The 20360-nt window shown below is 45.6% G+C and overlaps 1 protein-coding gene across 3 annotated transcripts in view; it reads left to right on the forward strand.

Moving 5' to 3' along the window:
• The window catches only part of Nrap (nebulin related anchoring protein), a 75906-nt gene that overhangs the window by 1079 nt on the left and 54467 nt on the right, over positions 1–20360 (forward strand). For 2 of the 3 annotated variants that reach the window (XM_032892265.1, XM_032892267.1), the window contains exons 3-14: positions 96–183; positions 2936–3034; positions 5991–6095; positions 7719–7823; positions 8634–8738; positions 9649–9756; positions 10049–10150; positions 13184–13288; positions 14196–14312; positions 16873–16977; positions 18338–18445; positions 19477–19581. In XM_032892265.1, the coding sequence (XP_032748156.1) occupies positions 96–183; positions 2936–3034; positions 5991–6095; positions 7719–7823; positions 8634–8738; positions 9649–9756; positions 10049–10150; positions 13184–13288; positions 14196–14312; positions 16873–16977; positions 18338–18445; positions 19477–19581 (1252 nt within the window). The remainder of the gene's footprint in view (positions 1–95; positions 184–2935; positions 3035–5990; positions 6096–7718; positions 7824–8633; positions 8739–9648; positions 9757–10048; positions 10151–13183; positions 13289–14195; positions 14313–16872; positions 16978–18337; positions 18446–19476; positions 19582–20360) is intronic. The other variant, XM_032892266.1, reaches the window with a different exon arrangement.

Here is a 20360-nt window from a genome sequence, read left to right on the forward strand (position 1 = left end):
TGCTCATCCACCCTAAAAAAGAGACAAAGTATTTTAAGAATCCCCGTCCCTTTGGATAAGCACTTTCCTAATTTTGACCTGTATTGATTTTGCAGCCATAACCCTAAGAACAACACGTTCACTAGTGTCTACCGCACGCCTTTAAATCTAACCTTGAAGAATTCTGTGGCAGCCATGGGTGGGGTAAGTCGCTTAGCTTTGCATATTGAAATAGCCTTTTGGGGAAATCTGTGGACTCCGACACCCGTTGGTTTTTAAGTGTTTCTGTCTACATATGGACCAATTCACGTCCTCCTGAGACACATGCAAAGTGCTCTTGAAAGTCTATTGCTGTCTCTCTGATATCTCAACATTCGAGGCCAATGAAGGTCTTTGATTCTAATGTATGTCTGGCCAGCCAGACCATGGTATCACTTTATACAATGGGCCTTGCCTACATTAGGTCGATAACACATAAAACACAATTTACGTAGCTGGAGACGATTACACAGAGCCCTCTTCTTTTCCTTCCTCTGTAGTGTTTCAGAATAGAATATTAAAACCGTTCAGTTCACACTCCTTGAACTGAGCGGTGGCCTACAATTATCTACAACCTCACGACCCCTCTTTGGGGAGGATAGCTCAGATGTACTTTGCGTTGGGAAGATGGCGTGTTAAATCCAACAGTGAGCTTCTATGACCCACTCAGCTGTTGATGGAACCTCTGTGTCTATTAACGTGATGAGTCATTGGCCCTCTGTCAGCAAGCCCAAGAGAAAGCTGCCCTGTGGGATGGAATTAGGCAGATCTCTAAAATTAGGTATTACCCAGCAGGTGGAAGGCTCTCTAGTAATCCCTCTTCACCCCAGAGTCCTTTCCTAGTGTCACCCCCATTTGCATGAATTCACAGGACTGTACTCAACAAAGCATCTCGATGCTTCTGTCCTTGCATGCAACTCTCCACAGCTGCTGTTACCAGACCTACCTCCCTGAGCTCTGTGTAGGATGCTTCTATTTCTCCAGTGTGTGTTGCACTGACTGGAAACTGCTTACTTCACTCCGTACACATTACAGCCCAAGGGAGCAGATACTATTCTTCTCCCATTCTGCTACCAGAGAGGAAACTGAGACTCGAAGACATTATATAATCCGTACAATTCCATCCAGGCCACGGTGTACTAACTCAGACCTGTCTGGCTGGAGAGTCCATATTATTGGTCCACTGTGTATATACCCAAAAGGTGGCAAACTGCAAAAGCCAGGAAAATCGCAACTTCCTATATCCAGATGTTTCTGCAGATGTGTGCAGGGAGGAGTATTTGCTCTAAGGATGCAGTTGGGTATTTCATACTCTGTACCGACAGATCTACAGTGTCCGCCTTTGCCCAGCCTCCCCTAGCCTTAGCTGGCAGGGCTACCTGACAGGTCTATAAGGCACACATTGTTTACCTTTCCTTGGGAGGCAGTGACTCATTTCCTTCTAACTGTGTGTGACAGAGCTAGTCCGGCAGGATGGTAGCGTAATCTCTCATTCTCCTTTAGACTATAGCCGGTTTCCCAGGAGACCTGAGTGTGTCTACTGGTTCGCATCTACGACTGTGTGACAACATTCATATGTTTGTACATGGGTAGAGTGCACACAGCAAGTGTGAATAGCCATGCATGCACATGCAGACCCATGATGTGCACTGCGGTGTATATATACATATTCACATATATTGTATTGTAATACATGTGTGTGCATGTATGGGTGTAGTTTGCAATACATGTGTGTGTATGTATGGGTGTATGTTTGCAATACGTGTGTGTGCATGTATGGGTGTATGTTTACAATATGTGTGTGTATATGTATGGGTATATGTTTGCAATACATGTATATGTATATGTATGTCTGTGTGAAGTATGCATGTGTACTTCTGTGTATATGTGTTTGTACATTGATATGTTGCAGCATGTGCTTTTGTTCATGGATTTACACATGTGTGCACACATACAGTTGTATATCATGCATGCATGCATATATATGTATATATATATGTATGTGCCTATGTGCATGGTATATATAGTGTGTGTGCCTATGAATGGTTGGTTATTGGAACCCCTTGCTCCTCTTTCTTCTCCTTTCTCCCCCTGATGAAAAACATCAGGAAAAATTGAGATGGCCAATCATGTTCTGTCTAGGCCTCAACTCTTGGACCATTCCTAGGGTGTGTGAAGAATGAGGTTTTCAGTACTACCTTCCACCTCTCTGACAGGCATGGCCGATTCAAAAAGAGAGAAATATATTGTGCATATGCTAAATTTTTTGAAAGGAAGAAAAGTCAGTGGGGACAGGGAATTTTGGTAAGGACTTTGAGTGGGGACTTGGCACAGACCCATGGTTTTCTACTCTGCAAATGTCATTCTGAAAAAAAAAATAAGTGTGTGTTAAGCTAGAACTTCCTATTTGCATTTCTAGAATTTACGCTATCTTTTAAAAATCACATATTTATTTTCGTGTGTATGTATGTTTTGTATGTATGTATGTATGTATGTGTGTGTGTATTTGTGCCGTGTGTGTGTGTGTGTGTGTGTGTGTGTGTGTGTGTAGAAGACTATTTGTGGAGTCAATTCTCTTCTTTCACCGTGTGGGTGCTGGCATTGAACTCAGGGCGTCAGGCTTGGCGGCAGCACCAGCCCTTACAGGCTGAGCCCTTTGCTGGGGTAACTCTAGCCTTTTAAATTGCACCACTCAATAGAAGCTTTGCACACGGCAGGAGTTCAGCACGTCATCCAGCTGGTGGCACACACGAAACCTCGGTGGGACTGAGGACGCGTTGAGGACGTGTTGAACTTGGCAGTACCACTAACACCTCACCGCCTGGACGCGGAAGAACTGCCCCCATTTACCTACGCACCGCTTATTTTCTTTCTCTTCTCTGGTGGAATGTTACTGAAAATGTTTTCATTGCTGCAGACCGACGGCAAAGAAGATGGCGAGCAGTTTAAATCCGTTCTCCATTGGGACATGAAGTCCAAGGCCGGAGCGGGGGCGGCTAGCCGGCTGATGAACGAGGTGAGTGTGTGGGGGTTGAGAGAATGCGGACTGCGGACTACAGTAATGAAGGCCGATGGCGTCACCAATTCTAGAGAAAGCCAGCTAGCTTTTCTACTGTCCACTGCGCCGCTCCAGCTGCCTTTAGGAGACCCCCATCAACCCTTCCTAAGAGCACCCAGCTGTACCAGTTCCAGCTCAACTCTGCTGCCTGCTCTCTTCCAATCACAGGGTTTCTGTCCTCAGGAACAGTGACCCCTGCTGGTGGCCGGTGTTGCTCTTCTTCCTGTGACATTTCACCTAGCCCCAGTCTGTTAGTCTGTCCTCACTGTGTTCCTGTCATTCCCGCCTGGTCCTAGGAGGGCCTCCCCGAACTGCTTCCCCTCTCGGCAATTCTCATCCCCAGTCCAGCGGGGTCACACTACTTCTTGGTATTCTTCTCATGGCCTGTCTATTGATGACCGGTTCCGTAAAATGTGCTTAGCCTGTTTATTTCTGATCGCACATACGGTATTTAAAACTTTCTCAGTGTGGAAGACCCTAAAGAGCGGAGAGCTACTCATTTAGCTACCTCCTCTGATTCCAGTTCACTCCCTTCGAGCGCTCACCTTCCTAATTGTGCATGTATCCTTCTTGACTTTTCCGTGTACTTACGTCTGTCTGCCAGCTCTGTCTATACTGTCACCTGTCTGTCTCTCTCCAGCATCCACCTGTCTCGTGATGTTCTATCCACCTCTAGCATCCAGTTCTTACATTTGAGCATGCCTACTCCCTTACTAAAGGACCTCGGCTATTTAACTGCCCCTTTATTCTTAATTAATTAATTAATTAATTCATTCATTCTATATAAGTTGCTGTCTTCTTCAGACACACCAGAAGAGGGCATCCGATCCCAGTACAGACAGTTGTGAGCCACCATGCACTTACTGGGATTTGAACTCAGGACCTCTGGAAGAGCAGTCAGTGCTCTTAACCACTAAGCCATCCCTCCAGCCCTTAACTTTTATTTTTAAATTATTATTTTATGCATATATATGATAAATTTTAATCATTACTGTGCCTCTATTTTCTCACACATGAAACCTTTCTTTTCAAGTCATCCTCCTACTTTCATGGTATGTGTGAGAGACAGAGAGAGACAGACAGACAGACAGACTGACTTACTGATAGACTTTAATTGAGATTACTAACACCAGTGGGTGGGATTTATTTACTGGAATGTGGCCCACTCATCAGTGGCTACACCACTGAAGAAAATGACATTTCCCCGCCCAACAACCATTGATGGCCAGCAGTCCTCTAAGGAACATTTTGGCCTCATGGTCCCCTCCCAATCCATGGTATAACTTTGCTGGGACCAGTTTTGTGTGGATGGCAACACTGCAGGCAGTCCTGAGTGCAAGGTCCAAGCATTGTCTGTTGTGGGGGTCCATTTTCTCATCCTCAACTTCTACACTCTTTTTCCCCCTTTCTTGTGAGTTTCCTTGAGCCTTAGGGGCAGGGGCAGGGTAAGGAATATAGATGCACTTGGGGGCTAGGAACCTACTGTCTTGTGTTCTTAGAACTTTGGCAAGTTATGAGTCTGTGCCTTAACGGCTGTGTCTCCGACGAACGTCATGGACATCACTAATCTGCGGAAATAAACATTAGTGTTCACAGGCAGATACACAGCATCTCCATTTAGCACAGCAGCAGTAGGGGGACCTTAGGGCCTATGACGTCTCTGGCCCTGGTGGGTTGGCCAGGGTCACAGTACCAGACCCATGTGTAGCATAAGATCCCTCTCAGATAAAACCAGAAAACAATTTTATTACACGCAAAGCAAACTTAAAAAAAACAAAAACAACTCATTAATTCACAGGGCTATTGCGAAGATTAAAGAATAGATAGATGAAACAAGATTAGAATAGTGTCAGGTACAAAAATACCAGCTATTAATATTTTTATTGATGATTAAATATTGATATATCTTCGGGGTTTTTTTTCACTAGACAATGTGCATTATTTTCCAACTTGTCTTTTCACTCTACAGACGTCTGCGAGCTATTTCTACATCAGCTTCCTTTTCCAGCTGTTGTGGATGTGTTCAGGGTGCACCTTTGCGGGCAGATGTAACTGCTTTCTTATTGATGGACAGGTTACCTACACATTTTAAATGAGAACATTGCAGCAGACACTCTTTCCCTCAGTCTCTTTTTGACAAGGAGGGTGTTTCCGTAGAACAGACAATGAGAAATGAGTGCACACCTTTAAATGTCCTTAAAGTATATGTAAGCACACAAATGTTGTCTAATCGTCATTTTCCTTGTTTGCTTTATTTCTGAAGTGTTACAGAAAACATTTTAAAAGGAAAAAAAAAACCCCATTTTTTTCCCTTGGCTTTTCCCTTGGCAATCTTCTGATACCAGTGGTGGGCTTTTAAATTTTCCCAGTTAGAGCTGACTCACCTCAGACTCACTGTCTATGGGGACTTCTTCCCACTCAGTCTTAGCCCACTGATGAGCAAAGAAATGTTTAATTGCATGTGGAAGGTTTCCATAACATGGAAGGTCTCGGGGAATTCATTATTCAAGATATTGGGTCACTTTCTAGTCTGAAAAGCAGGAGCACGATGGTTGGCTGAGGCCCTGAATAGAGGGGCTGCTTGCTCTTAGAGAACAGCTTAATCTGACAGTGAGGGAGTCCTCCTGGGAATGGGCGGGGACTTGGTTGGGGAGTGTGGGGTGGACTGTGGGGGTGTGGGGTGGACTGTGGGGGTGAGGGTGAGCTTGGGAAGTGTGGGGTGGGTTGTGGGGGTGAGGGTGAGCTTGGGGAGTGTGGGGTGGGCTGTGGGGAATGTGAGTGTTGTGGGGGTGTAGGGCAGACTGTGGGGGTGAGGGTGAGCTTGGGAAGTTTGGGGTGGGCTGTGGAGAGTGTGGGGGTGTGGGGCGAACATGCAGGGAGTGTGTCTAAATTCATGCTCATGCTTCCTTCGCAGAGAGATTACTGGCCAGGGTATGGAGAAGGGAACACTTGGTGTCCAGGAGCTCTTCCAGACCCTGAGATTGTAAGGATGGTTGAAGCTCGACAGTCTCTCCGTGAGGTAAGGGCCTCACTACTTACAACTAGTTTGTAACAGTTCCTTTAGATATTCCTTTATTTTTAAGATTGTGGTGGACAGAACACCTTGACCCCTTTATTAGTCTTGTCATGATGCAAAAACAAAAACACCCCCCCAAAAAACCTGACAGAAACAAAGGGGGAGGGTTTATTTTGGTTCACGGTTGTAGAGGGTCTATCAGTCATCAAAGCCATGTGCTCACCCAGAGAAACCAGGCTAGAACTGGAGCAGGTGTAACCGTCAAAGGCTGATCCCTCCTGAGCTACTTCTGACAGCTGCACTCCATCTCTAAGGGCTCCAACCGCAGAATAGCACCACATGCTACACTAGGGAACACGTGTTCAACACATGAGCCAGGAAGGATGTAGTCAAGTTTTAACACCACCACCCTGCCAGATTCCCGTGTGGTCCCAATCTGTGGACCCCAATACTCAGTTTCCTAGCCCATCAAAGACAGATGTGATGAAGTTAAGGGTCTTGCAATGGAAGAACCTGGATTCTTAGTGGGGGGGGCACAAGGTTCTCTCTAGCCCATGTGCAGGGGTTGGGGGATGGGTAGGTGGGAGGGCGGTGGTGCAGGGGCAGGCTAGGCTGGTTGTGGCAGGACTGCGGAATGGTGGAGGGCAGGGAGGAGACAAATCTCCCCTTGTTGCTTCAGAAGAAGCCAGTCCTGATGGCCTACATTAGGTTCCACCTCCAGGACTGCGAGGGATGCTTAGACAGTGAAGGAACAGAGAGGGTTGCAGAAATCCTGAACTGCAGATGGTACCCTCGTTCCTTCTGTACACAGCTCTCCTTGGGTGGAGAAAGTGGGATAACACCTGAAATGTAAATAAAAAATATCCAATAAAGTAAAAAGGAAATGTAGGGAAATGAACACACACACACACACACACACACACACACGCACACACACAAATAAAGTAATTTGCAGTGTTTAAAAAATAAGTAATAAACATGTATGCTCTAAAAAAAGAAAAAGAAGAACGTACTTGGGAAATTACTGTTAGTTTTTTTTTCCTTTCTCTTTTCTTTTCTTTTCTTTTTTTTTCTTTTCTTATTTTTCCAAGACATGGTTTCTCTGTGTGAGGCTCTCCTAGAACTCACTCTGTAGACCAGGCTGGCCTTGAACTCAGAGATTCTCCTGCTTCTGCCTCCCAAGTGATTGGATTAAAAGCATGTGCCACCACAGCCCAGATTCAGTTAGTTTTTGCATTTTTTTCCCCCTTTAGAAAACAGAAGGCGATAGAAACAGGAGGTCTTATTTCTCACTAGAAAAGCTAACCCTCAGAGTTGCTCAGAAAGTAAGGAGGAAAAATAAGACATTTCCCTTCCTGGGCTGTAGAACTTTCCCTGGAGTTGAGTTCCAGCCAAAGGCTCCTAGATTAATTAATGGCTGTGTTATGATACAAGAACGCCTGAGGGGATTGTATCGGGCTCCCCATAATATGATATGAGCACTGAAGGTTCTCAGTCTTAGTCAAGTGCCATGTTTAGACTTATCCCAGAAGTCGATGTGTTTCCCTCGAGTGGAGAGTCCAGCGTCTCCGGTTTGGTGGCGGTTCTGTGAGTCTGTTCTCATGCTGCTGTGGTTCTGACCAGCAGGGGTACACAGAAGACGGTGAGCAACCGCAAGGCAAAGGGAGCTTCCCAGCCATGATCACCCCTGCCTACCAACGGGCCAAGGCAGCCAACCAGCTGGCCAGCCAGGTGACAGTCCCTGAGCTCACGTGGTCCCTTGTTGATGCTAACTTTTGCTATGACTAGAGCCAGCTCTGAGATTCAGGAGAACGATATGAAAGAAATGTTATAGGGCTGTGAAGAGAGCCACGCTTTCCCAATGCTGTGTCTTCTGTGCCGTGATTGGGCCACGTTTACTAGATGTGGGAATGGGGAGGATCCAGGGACCCTGTAACTTACCCAATGCCGTGTCCTCTGTGCCGTGATTGGGCCACGCTTACAAGATGTGGAAGGGGGAGGATCCAGGGACCCTGTAACTTACCCAATGGTCCTCTGTGCCATGATTGGGCCACACTTATAAGATGTGGAAGGGGGAGGATCCAAGGACCCTGTAACTTACCCATTGGCTAAAGTAAATGTTTCTCCGAGTTGCTGTCTTGTCTTAGAGAAGACGTGGATTTACCTGGAGATTGGCGCAGCTTGTGGGTTAAGGACTCAGGTTTTAGAGAGAGAGACTTAGGATCGGAATCCCGACTCTCTCAAACATTCTCTGTGTAGCTCCTGTCAAGTTACTTAGCCTCTCAGTTATTCATGGTAAATAATAGTCTCACTGGATGGGCCTGTTGAAGGGGGTCCCATGAGTTGCTATTTGGTGACATTTTAGAAGTGCCCGGTACTCTGTAAGTTGGTACATTAGCAAAGATGATGTCTGTGGGTACAGACATGGAACAGGTTTGGTTTAAGGCCTGAAGATGTAGCTTCTAGGGAGTGGTAGGGCAGGGTTCTCACAGAGGCTTGAGGTAGGCACGATGCCACTCTGACTCAGTTTCTCCTCATCAGGTGCAATACAAGAGAGGCCACGATGAACGGGTCTCCACGTTCACTCCGGTGGCAGACACTCCCGAGCTGCTACGGGCCAATGCTGGGGGACAGCTTCAAAATGATGTAAGAAATGGTACAGGGGGGCAAGGGAGATGGGTCAGTGGGCATTTGCCATCCAAGCATCAGGACCAGAGTTCAGATCCCCACAACCCTCATAAGAACCAGATACGTGTGTTGCCTTGTCTGCAGTCGCAGCATTTGGAAGGCAGAGACAGGAGATATTAGGACAAGCTGGCTAGGTGGATCAGCCAGGATTAGAGAGCGTCAGGCTGAGCGAGAGATCCTGCCTCCATACATAAGGTGACAGGCAATCAAGGAATGGTCCTGTCCAGGTACCAGAAAGAAGTTCTCGAGGTCACATGCCATGAGTCGGCCCTCACAGGGCTTGCAGAAGCTCTTTAAACAGAAGCTATTCCATTATATTCGAATCAAGCCAGGCACATCAGGTGCAGATGAGAGAGAAACCTCTCCCAACACTTCAGGCCTGAGAGGATGACTTCTGAAGGGGCTACCACCTCCCTTTTCTCAGTTCCTGAGTTCCACATGGAGCTAAGTCCAAGAACCAAGTGTGGTTCTGAATGGAAAGTTGGCACACAACCCCAGCTTCACAACCCCAGCTTCGTGCTCAGAAGTGGTCTCCACCTGCCCACCTGAGATCTGTGGTTGGGATGCCCACCTCTTCTCCCAAACGTGACAACAGCTCTTCAGAGAGAGACTTGCTGCTTTGCCCAGCCCCATACCCAGCCCACACCAGGGGCAACCCAAGGATGTGTCGAACTCCACATTGTGCCTTCCCAGCCAGGCACCGTGCTGGGCATTGGGAATGAGTGCACCACCAAGCTGTAAGCTCTTCTATGCATTAAGAACTGTCCGAGGTGATAGGCAGGCCTCACGGAACTCTCAGGACTCCCCTCTCAGATCATCCAGTACAACTGCAGTGGGTCGTTCTATCATTCCCTTTCCAATTTTCCAGGTGAGATACACGGAAGACGGAGGGCAGCAGAGAGGGAAAGGCAGTTTCCCTGCTATGATCACACCAGCGTATCAGATAGCCAAAAGAGCCGCCGAGCTGGCCAGCGATGTAAGTGTCTGTGCTTGTGTTGCCTTGTTAAGGAGGAAGCAGGAAGTTAACCTGGTTCGGGATGTCCAACCTCCTGTCTGTTTTTATATATTCGTCAGAGCCAAGAAGTCCCTTTTCATCATAGTTGTCAATCATATTTTCCCTGTGACAGTGACTTGCTTCTTCTGTCTGTGATGTTCTCCTCAGACCTAAGCAGAGATCGAAGACGCCACAGAGCCCTGGCTTTTACTTTTGTGGCTCTTGTACTGGGACTCACTGCGTTTTTTTTTTTTTTTTTTCTTACTCCAAATAGGTGAGGTACCATCAACAATATCATAGAGAAATGAAGGGAGTGGCTAGTCCTGTCGGAGCTGAGGGCGCGATGACAAAGGACTCTGTAGACCGATGTGGCCAGGTATGTGACACTTCTTGGAGCTGGTCTTCTCCAAGGCCAGCTGTTTGTTCCCCACAGCTGTGACAGCCATGAACTTGTGCTCAGAGTTCAGACTTGGTGCAGGCAATATTACAGAGCTCAGCTCATCTGTTTAGGTAACAGATCCCAAGTCCTTAGAAAAGAAAGAAAACCTGTGCTAATGTGGCGGTTTGGCCAGTAAGAAGACATTTCCATCTGTTGGTTGGAAAACTGTTCAAAGGAGTCCAATCTGTCGAGTGAAGTCATTACTGCATGAGTTAGATCATCACTGACAGGACTCAAATGTATGTCTTGAGGGGTCGGGCAGATAGTCTAGTGGGTAAGAGTGCAGGAGGTGTCAGTAGGAGGATTTCAGTTCAAATCTCCACCATCCATGTTTTAAAATAAAAAGAAAGGAAGGAAAGAAGAAAAAAGCTGGGCATTGCATGTGAAACTATAACTTCAGTGCAGGGCAGAGTGGTTGGAAGTGCTGAGATTTACTCACTGTCAGCCTAGCTCCAGTTTCAATGAAAGATCCTGTCTCGAAGGAATAAGGTGGAGCAGGATAGAGCAGGATGCTAGAAGTTCTCCTCTGGCCTCTGCAGCCATGCACACCTGCACATATGTGTGTGCATTCAGAATACACACACACACACACAGACACACACACACAGACACACACACACAGACACACACACACAGACACACACACACACACAGACACACAGACACACAGACACACACACACACACACACACACACACACACACACACACACACACACACACACACACACCCCCCAACTAGCAGGAGCTCAGTGTGATGATGTTTTACATCTGTAATCCTACAACTTAGGAGGTGGAGGCAAGGAGGGTTGCCACGATTTCAAGCCTGGGAATCAGGGTGAGTTCAATCCAGTCTGGGCAACATAATGAGATCTTGCCTCAACAAAGAAACAAAACAGAACAGAAAACTCTTGCTGTATTTGGCCAAAAAAATAGATAAATAAAAATAAATCCAGTCTGCATTTTCACCGTCTTTCCTCCCCTAGTTATAACATGCATGTAAATTCATTTGTGCTCACCCAACTTGGAAAACCACAAAGCCCATTAGCAAAGAATCTTAGAAGCTTCCTCCCCTCCCCGCTCCCAAAACATACCCTTTTCACTGATTATGTTTGGCCCAGAACACTCAGACAGCCAAGCAGGAAGGAGGGCTTAATCATTTTCATTTAGGGAGAAGGTCGAAAGGAAGTCTGGACCCTAAGTTTGGCCCATAGCTGAAATGTAATTTGGTAGTGTTCTATTGGTTCCTGGTCATTCCAGCATGTTGACAGCAATGTCCAGTCTTGATGATAACAAACTCAAGAATCAAGGTGGGTGTTGGGTGGCGCCATCAGCAGCTGTGGCGGGAGCTCAGTCTAGGGTGGCACTTTGCTGCTTGATTTAGCCTGACTCATTAAGGGCAAGAGTGGGATAGAGTTGAGGCAGGCAGGCAGGCGGATACAGGCTGACTATCTGCAGTGCCTTAAATACCACACAACTCATTCTTGCTAATGGCTACACCCATGGGAAAAAGCTATACTACGCAGATTTGTTATTTATAACCGAGCAATTCCCCTTACAAAAGACACACACACACACACACACACACACACACAAACATACACTCACTTACACACACACAAACACACACACACATACACACACACTCACTCACACACACACTTTAAAAACGAAGCTACCAAAACAAAGCTAGAGATAGAAAACTAACACCGAACAACAAACTTAGATCCTTTTCCTCCTCCAAACTTACCTCTTCTCCCCACCCCTCACCCCCAACTCAAACATTCTGGTAGCCAAGCAAAAACCAAGGGCTCAAGCTGACCAATTTTCATTTTGGTGGCAAGAAGAGGCCGGGCTACTTAGATTTGATCCAAGTATTTTACTTAAGGAAATGCATTTGCTGGAGCCCATCATGGTCCTCTTGAAGGTAGGCTCTTGTCTCAGAGGAGGCCCCATGGAGAGAGCTGTGATCCTGGGGTTCTGAAGACTCTCCCCTGCCCAGAGCAGAGTTCAGATGAAGAAGCAGCTGACTGGGCTCAGGGCAGGTCTGGGATGAAGAACTTGGGACTTCCAAGAGAAGGTGCAACTGCCTCTACTTACCCCGTGTCCCTTCTCACTCATGGGATGCTAGTTTTGTGAAAGAAGGGTTTTCTTTATGGGAGTTGGGGAAGGAAGGGACGAATTAAAATGAGAATGACAATTCTCATCTTTCAAGACATATTTACCCCCTTCCAGAGACTGAGAGCCACACGAGGCTCCTCATCACCAAGTCACAAAAAGTTTTATTCTACCTGATATCTGGTTACACAACACACTTTGCTGACGGGGAGCAGCATCAGAGATGTCAAACGCACTTCTGCATACATCTGCCATTGTGTCTAAGCAACGTAATATTTGATACTAGTAAACCCTTACTATAACAGCATGGGAGTGGGAGAGTCTCTTGACTTATCTGATATTGTGATGATTGATAAGGAGGAGAACGGTCATAGTGACAGGTGTATGTATGTATGCATGCATGTGTGCATGCATGTGTGTATGAATGCATGCATGATATAGTGTATGTGTGTATGTATAGTATGTGTATGTATGCATAAAAATGATCATGCATGCTTGCTCATATATATGATATAGTATACATATGCAGGTATGATATAGTTTTTGAATGTATGTATGTGTGTATGTATGTATGCTTGCATTATGGTATATTGTATGTATGCATCTATGTATGCTTGTATGTATAAAATAGTGTATGTATGTATGTATGTATGTATGTATGTTTGTATGAATGATACAGTGGTCCAGGCTCCAAGCTCTAGTTTCTTATTCACCCCATGTACATCTCTGACAGTCAGTGGAGTGTCCAGCATGGATGAGATTTTCTGCAATGGGTCTCTGGGGCTATCACTGCTGCCCCTACCCATGCCAGGAGGGACACGCTACTGATCAAAGTTTTTGATTGACTCCTCAGGCTTACTCAGAAGAGTGTGAGGAACATAGGGGAAAGGGCAGCTTCCCAGCCATGATCACCCCAGCTTATCAGAACGCCAAGAAGGCCAACGAACTTGTTAGTGACGTAAGTACTGGCAGAGTCACTGAGGTGTGGATGATGGGATGCCGGCAGCCACACTTGCTGAAAGCCACGAACGGACACATCTCCTAGAGCCAAGCAAAAGCAGGCTGCTAGCCTGGCCTCCGGTGCAAACTCAGAGTGTCCCATTGATCTGTTCATAGACTTTCACTATGTCATCTATCTGTTTGCATGGAAATGTGGTTGGACAAACTGCGCTGCTCATTTAGTCCATTTTCCCAGAGCACAAGCGCTGGTGCGAGCAGATCAGCTGGGATGAGGTGAGCCTTTGCCGGAATGCCAGTGCCAAACCAAAGGGGAAAGCTCACTGAAAGAAGCCGTGTGATTATCAAATTGGATGTGACCCAGCGAGTGATAAGAGGTAGAATGTTAGGCAGCTGGCAGTCTGTCCTTGAGAGACGGGCTATAATTAAACTTAGTAGAGTGCAGTGCTCACCGCAGTTCTTAACATGCCAGCTTGGACTCGGTCTCTGACAGAAGCCTAGCATTCATTCCACCCTACGCCCTTCTTTCTGCCACTGTTCAGTGAGCACCGAGGTACCTGGAACAGCGCCACCTTTGCCTTGAGATGGGAAATGCAAGATGTTACTCTGTCCTCTGAGCCACTGCAGAGATGGTGTTGAAATTTAGGGCAGAATGAGGTTGGATTTTATTCTTTGCCATGGTAGCCTGAAGAACCTGTCTCCTTCCTCCAGGCAGTGTTGGAGTGCAACGAGTGAGAAGTGTGTGGACAGAGCCAGGAAAAGTTTTAGCACAAGAAGAATCAAGTGGTTTCTAGACTTACTAAGGTTTTAGAAAGCCCACAGGAACTTTCTTTCCCTTAGAGAATCCTACTGAGTTATTGTGAATGTGGCAACCACAATTCCAGACTCCCTTGATGTGCTTCTTTCAGATAAAGTACAGGCAGGACTTCCATAAGATGAAGGGCGCGGCACATTTTCACTCCCTTGCAGCCCAGGACAACTTGGTTCTCCAGCGGGCTCAGAATGTGAGCAAGCTTGTGAGTGAGGTGAGTATTGGGGAGAGCTCTACTTCTGTACTGTCCCCCCTTTCTCTCAGACAGCGAATGCAGTGGCCGTGTTTAAAATTATACACATACACATACACACACACACACATACACACATACACATACACATACACACATACACACACACACACATATACACACACACATACACACATACACACACACATACATACACACAAACATACACACATATACACACATACATACAAACACATAAATACATACATACACACATATGTACACACATATATACACACACATATACATACACACAAACATACACACATACAAACACATAAGTACATACATATACACATGTGTACATACATATATACATACACACATATACATACACACACACACATACATAAATAACTTGACAGGTAGGGCAGGAGGATCAGGAGCTCAAGGCTACTCTAGGCTATATAGTGATTCGGAGGCCAGCCTGTGCTACATGACATCCTGGCTCAAAACAAATATACAAAATGGAACCACGCAAACTGTCCTCATGTTGCCAGTTTCCAAATAATGCACCAAATATAGAACCAAACAAATGAAATCTTTCCTTGTTGGCTCAAAACTGTCTTGCTAAATATTCAGAAGGGCCTGTCGACAGGTTTGTAGTTGTTAGAAAGAACACTGGAGGATGCAACTTTTAGAGATTTGTTTTTATCTTTAATGCTCTGTGTGTGTGTGTGTGTGTGTGTGTGTGTGTGTGTACTCGCACATGTGCGTATGTGAGTGCAGGTATTCTCAGAGGCCAAAAGAGGGCGCCATATACCCCTAGAGCTAGGGTTATAGGCAGTTATGAGCTGTTCAACTTAGGAACCAAACTCAGGTCCTCTGGAAGAGTCGCACGTATCCTTAGCCTTTGAGACAGACCATAAATTTTTACATTAGTGTGGAATCAACATCTAGACTGTCTTAAATGCCATATTCCCCTTATCACTGGAGTCAGAGTTCAGAGAAGCTGTGCCTACCCTCCAAGTAGCTGTCTACCTTTCCTTCCAGGCTGGCCTAGCTCCCAGAGGGTGCACATTGTTTAAGCCGCCCTCTGCTTAAGCCTTTCTGAACCAGGACTCGTTGGCAAGGACATATGTCCTCTGGCTCCCTGGACCTCTAGTGTCCCTTCACGGTGGTTCCTGTCATTTGCACTGCTGTTCAGTGCTTGAAAATCCTTGAGTGGCAGCTCCGAGCACGGGAAGAGTTTGTGGCTATGAAAAGTGCTCCCGTACATGTTCTCTGCGATGCTAACGCTGAGATGTAAATACCTTAGACCATCCTGTTACTTCTAATGGTCAGGCCATAACCTCAAACCGAGCTGGTCGGTGACACTCTGACGTTCAAACGCTCAGAGTCAAACTTTCCCAGGCCTCAGGGAGAGCCTTGGACACTGGGAGGTAGTAAGTTCAATGCTGGGAACTTAGACTCTGCTTTTTTTTTTTTTAAAGATTTATTTATTTATTATATGTAGGTACACTGTAGCTGTCTTCAGACACACCAGAAGAGGGCATCGGATCCCATTACAGATGGTTGTGAGCCACCACATGGTTGCTAGGATTTGAACTCAGGACCTCTTAAACCTCTGAGCCGTCTCTCCAGCCCCTAGATTCTTTTAACAATATATTCTAAGTATTAGCATGAACCATGCATACTTTTTAAAAGGCGTAGCTCTCCCACATCGTTCGATCAAGCACTAAAACAGTTTGCATTGTATTTCTTTGATGCGCCATCCCAAGGGCACTTCTATTTCATTTTGCCCTTATGGTTACCCAACACGGAGAGCCAGCTGTCTCTCCTAATGATACTTCTCACCGTTAGCTGTTTTCTGCAATTACGCAGGACTGACTCGGTCTATTTGATAACAGTAGCCTCACGTCCTGCACCCAGGCACCCAGGGAACTCAAATACCAGCTTGTTTTAAATTAAAGATGGCCTGCCTTTATGATACTGCTTTGCAGAGCATTTCTGTTAAATTTTTCTTGATGTGTTCACAGAGAGACGTGCATGTGGGCCTACGGAGGGAGGAGTTTCGTAGGTGGGCTTGTCTATGTAGTGGGCTCTCAGAAGAAACAGGACATGGCAGGAAGTCTGGACGTCTTCTCCACCCAAATGTCATAAACACCCAAGACGCTTTACCCCAAGAGTACCCACGTCATTTCTAAAATAGTACCTTTTTTTTTGGCCATCATCATTATTGCTGTTAATTGAAGCCATCGTGCAAACCGGAGCCCCACACTGGGGAGACTCTCTGTCAGGAGTTACACCCCAATCTCTGTTTCACAGTTCTTGATCTGTGCGAGCATTGGAGTACCTGTTGTTGAGAAGGACTGAGTATTTGCAATTTTCAGGATGAGATAACTTGCTTTATTATTTATTTTTTATAAATGAAACACCATACACTCACAGTATCCCCTGTGCTACTTTAAGTCTTGGGTTGAAAGTTTTGTAAAAAAAATATCCCGGTCAGACCTGGGGGATGTTTTCAAGAATGGCTTCAGGGTGTTTCTGTTAAGCAGCTGGTGTTTGGCATTTCAAGGTGGAGTACAAGAAGGGTCTGGAGAATAGTAAAGGTCACAGTATCAACTACTGTGAGACACCCCAGTTCAGGAACGTGAGCAAGATCTCAAAATTCACCAGCGATGTGAGTTACTCCATAAGCACGTTTCGTGAGTTGAGCTTCTGCATCTCCTGAGGGATGAACTTTGTGACTCTGTCCTTGTGTCTCAGAGAAGCATGGCCCCTCGGGTGCATGGTACATTGAGTTTGGTTAGGAGTGTCTTCTGTGACTAGTCTATCATCAAATGACGTCACAACCCCAGTGTTTCCCTGCTTGCCCATATGTTCTCAAGGTGGAACTGTGTTTGTTTATCCTATCGGTATGGCTCAGTAGCTGTTCCTGAATCCTAGCAGCTGTTCCTGAATCCTAGCATGGGAGCCTGATCGAGCATGCAATGTCTCTTCTCACTGTGACTTTGTGCTTCTGAGTTGATGTATGATCTCCCTTTGCACAGGCAGCTGAGGAACCAGATAAGAGTTCCCCACGTTGCAAATGACCAGATGCAGGCTACAGTATCACTCACAAACTTTGGGTATTCTCAGAGACGGTTGGAAGACATAGCCATTCCATTTTGATTTCCGTTTTATTTGATAAGCAGCATTTAGTACTGGGCTCATTTTCCTACTGGTTTCCATAGCGATCAATTTTTACATCATAAGATTTGACAAAGATCAGATTCTACTCTTCGTGTGTAAGGTCCACTGGGGATTGGCTCACGACCTCTTGGTAGGCACTGCAGTCTTCAGATACCAAGTCCCTTATGTAGTGCAGTGATGGAGTCTAGCATTCACACAGACCTCAGGTCCCTCCAGATTACTTATAAGACCCGATGCTTCGAAAATGCTACGTAAACACTAACGCTGAGTTGTTAAAGGAAAAACAGTAAGAGAAAACCCACGCATGTTTCCTACAGATACAATTGTGTTGTTTTGTTTTTCGAATATCTTCCATCTTGTCTGGTTGGGTCCACAGATGTGGATGCTAATGGATTTAGAGGGATGACTGCATTTAGGCAAAGAGGCAACCAGTAACTTGGAATGACTTGGCTTGTGGATCAGGACCACACAACCAGGGCTTGTCTATCGGTTGTCCATCGCCCGTTCCACACTCCCACAGTAAATTTCCACACCAGAAAAGGCTGGTAAATTTAGAAGCAAACACGTAAAATTAAAAAGAAATGCATGCAGTCTGCCTTGGTGGTGCTCCCCACGATAGTTGGCTTCCATGCTCCCCACGACATGTGCTCCTGTGTGCTTGTCTGCCTGTCTTTCCTCAAGTTCTTGTGCACTTTGGAAATCTCAGTTGTTTAAAAACAAGGCTTTTTTTTTTTTTTTCAGTAGTGAGATCGTGCTTATATTTAGACTTAGACTGTGAAGAAAAATAGTTTACCTTCATCTAGGTGGGAACTTTTCCTCAGAAGTTTTCTTCAAATGTTTCCTTGTAGAATAAGTATAAAGAAAACTACCAGACTCACCTGAGAGGCCACTATGACGGAGTCGGCATGGACAGACGCATGCTCCACGCGCTCAAAGTCGGCAGCCTGGCCAGCAATGTGAGTTGTGTTTGAGGGACGGTGGGAATCAGCTGGCTGGGGTGTGAAGAGTTTGGCCAATTACTTTTTGTTATTTTTGTCTTTTTTTTTTTTTCCGGAGCTGAGGACTGAACCCAGGGCCTTGCGCTTGCTAGGCAAGTGCTCTACCACTGAGCTAAATCCCCAACCCTGGCCAATTACTGTTAAACCCTCCTTCAAAAATGGGTATGCTTCTAGTTGTAAGAACAGACACCCACAGGTCTTTACATGTTGACAAGTATAAAGAATTACAAAAGCCTTTAAACCTTTCAGAAGCCCAGCCAGCTCCAGTTAGTGCGCTCAGGCTCGAAGGATCTGTTACCATTGATTCAGGGTAATATGGCGCTCCACTTCTGAACGATTAGTAAAATGCGCCAGTGCAATTCCTATTGGATGTGCTGCGCGATTTCAAACCTTTTATGAATGGGAGGTGGGTACTTAGGGGTGACTTTGTTTTTCACTGAAGGCATGCTATGGCCATGCAATATAATAGAGTAATGGGGTAACCAGACATCAGGGGGTATCGTGGAAACTAGCTCACAGACAGGAAAAGACTGCATTTTAAACCTTGGAGATAAGGAGCACTTATAGAAGACCTATTTCGTGCTCCAAACATCCAAACATCCAAACGTTGGATTTCCCCTGCCCAAGGACACTGATGTTGACTGTTACAAAAATAACTGAACTACTCTAAAGTTTATGTCTTCATTGTCTTTAAATGAAGCACCTTCCTTGCATACCCGTGCTTAGCCGCTCGTTTAAAACAAAAGCGAGAGGCTTATAATTAAAAAGAAAGATAAAACAAATGTACTACAGATGGGAGTTGACTAAGTTTGAACTAATTAAGAATAATTCAAATTAGTTGAAGGCAAAAGTGTGAACATAATGTAATTTTCTTTAGGGGTGAGGAAAGTGGGTTAATTTTGTTTCTAATTATTCAGAAATATTTATGACATTCAAAAAAAAAAAGGGTTGGGGAAGGGGAGCTGATTCCTCTCTTCTGTGGGTTTCAGGTTGCCTACAAGGCTGACTATAAACACGACGTTGTGGATTACAACTACCCAGCCACTGCCACTCCGTTCTACCAAACCACGATGAAGCTGGCTCCCCTGAAGGATGTGAGTCCCCGCCTCCTGCCCCCTTTCATCCTATGACTTGCTGTGGATCAAGGCTTAGGCAGTCAGATGGGAAGGAAAAATATCTCATCAATATATATAGGAGACCCAAAGGGCTAGGAACCGGAACTGTCCCTCCTCTGGGAAGTCCATGCATGCGTGACGAAAAACTCACTTTCTAGGTAAAGTTTGGATGATTCTACTCTTGCCTTGAAAATATCCTAAAGTTCAATTTCCCCTCTCAGACTTTGGAGAGCTACATCTGCTGGACGAGTTCATGATAACTATCCCACAGCAATGATGGCCTTTAAATGTTAGCGCTCAGTATGCTAAAGATAGAGCAGGTATAAATTACGAGCAAATGGTAATGTTAGCTATCCTTTCTTCTCAGGGGTGTGTTGGCAAATAGAGAGAGACGGACAGGCAGGCAGACACACAGAGACAGATAGAAGAATAGCTAAATTCCTTACTTACTACAGCAGTGAGCCTGCGTGTGGTTTGACATCCCAAACCAAATAAATTAATTAAAATTAATATTTTGGCATCACAATAATTTTATTATCTGTTCAGTCTTTAAATTTTAGAAAATACAGGGGAAAGGGCATAAAGGAAAAGGATAAAGCAATTCACTCGCTTAAAAATGAGCTGGCCTCATAGCCAGAGCAGACAATCTTTAGTCTACTAATCACTTAATAGATTAGGTAATTCTGCGTGTGCTCACTGACTGCCCAAGGTACTTCCCTCCGGCTCTCCTGGGCTCAGCACAGCACCAGTGACCAGCT

This window comes from Rattus rattus, chromosome 2, assembly GCF_011064425.1.
Source record: "Rattus rattus isolate New Zealand chromosome 2, Rrattus_CSIRO_v1, whole genome shotgun sequence".
Classification (NCBI taxonomy): domain Eukaryota; kingdom Metazoa; phylum Chordata; class Mammalia; order Rodentia; family Muridae; genus Rattus; species Rattus rattus.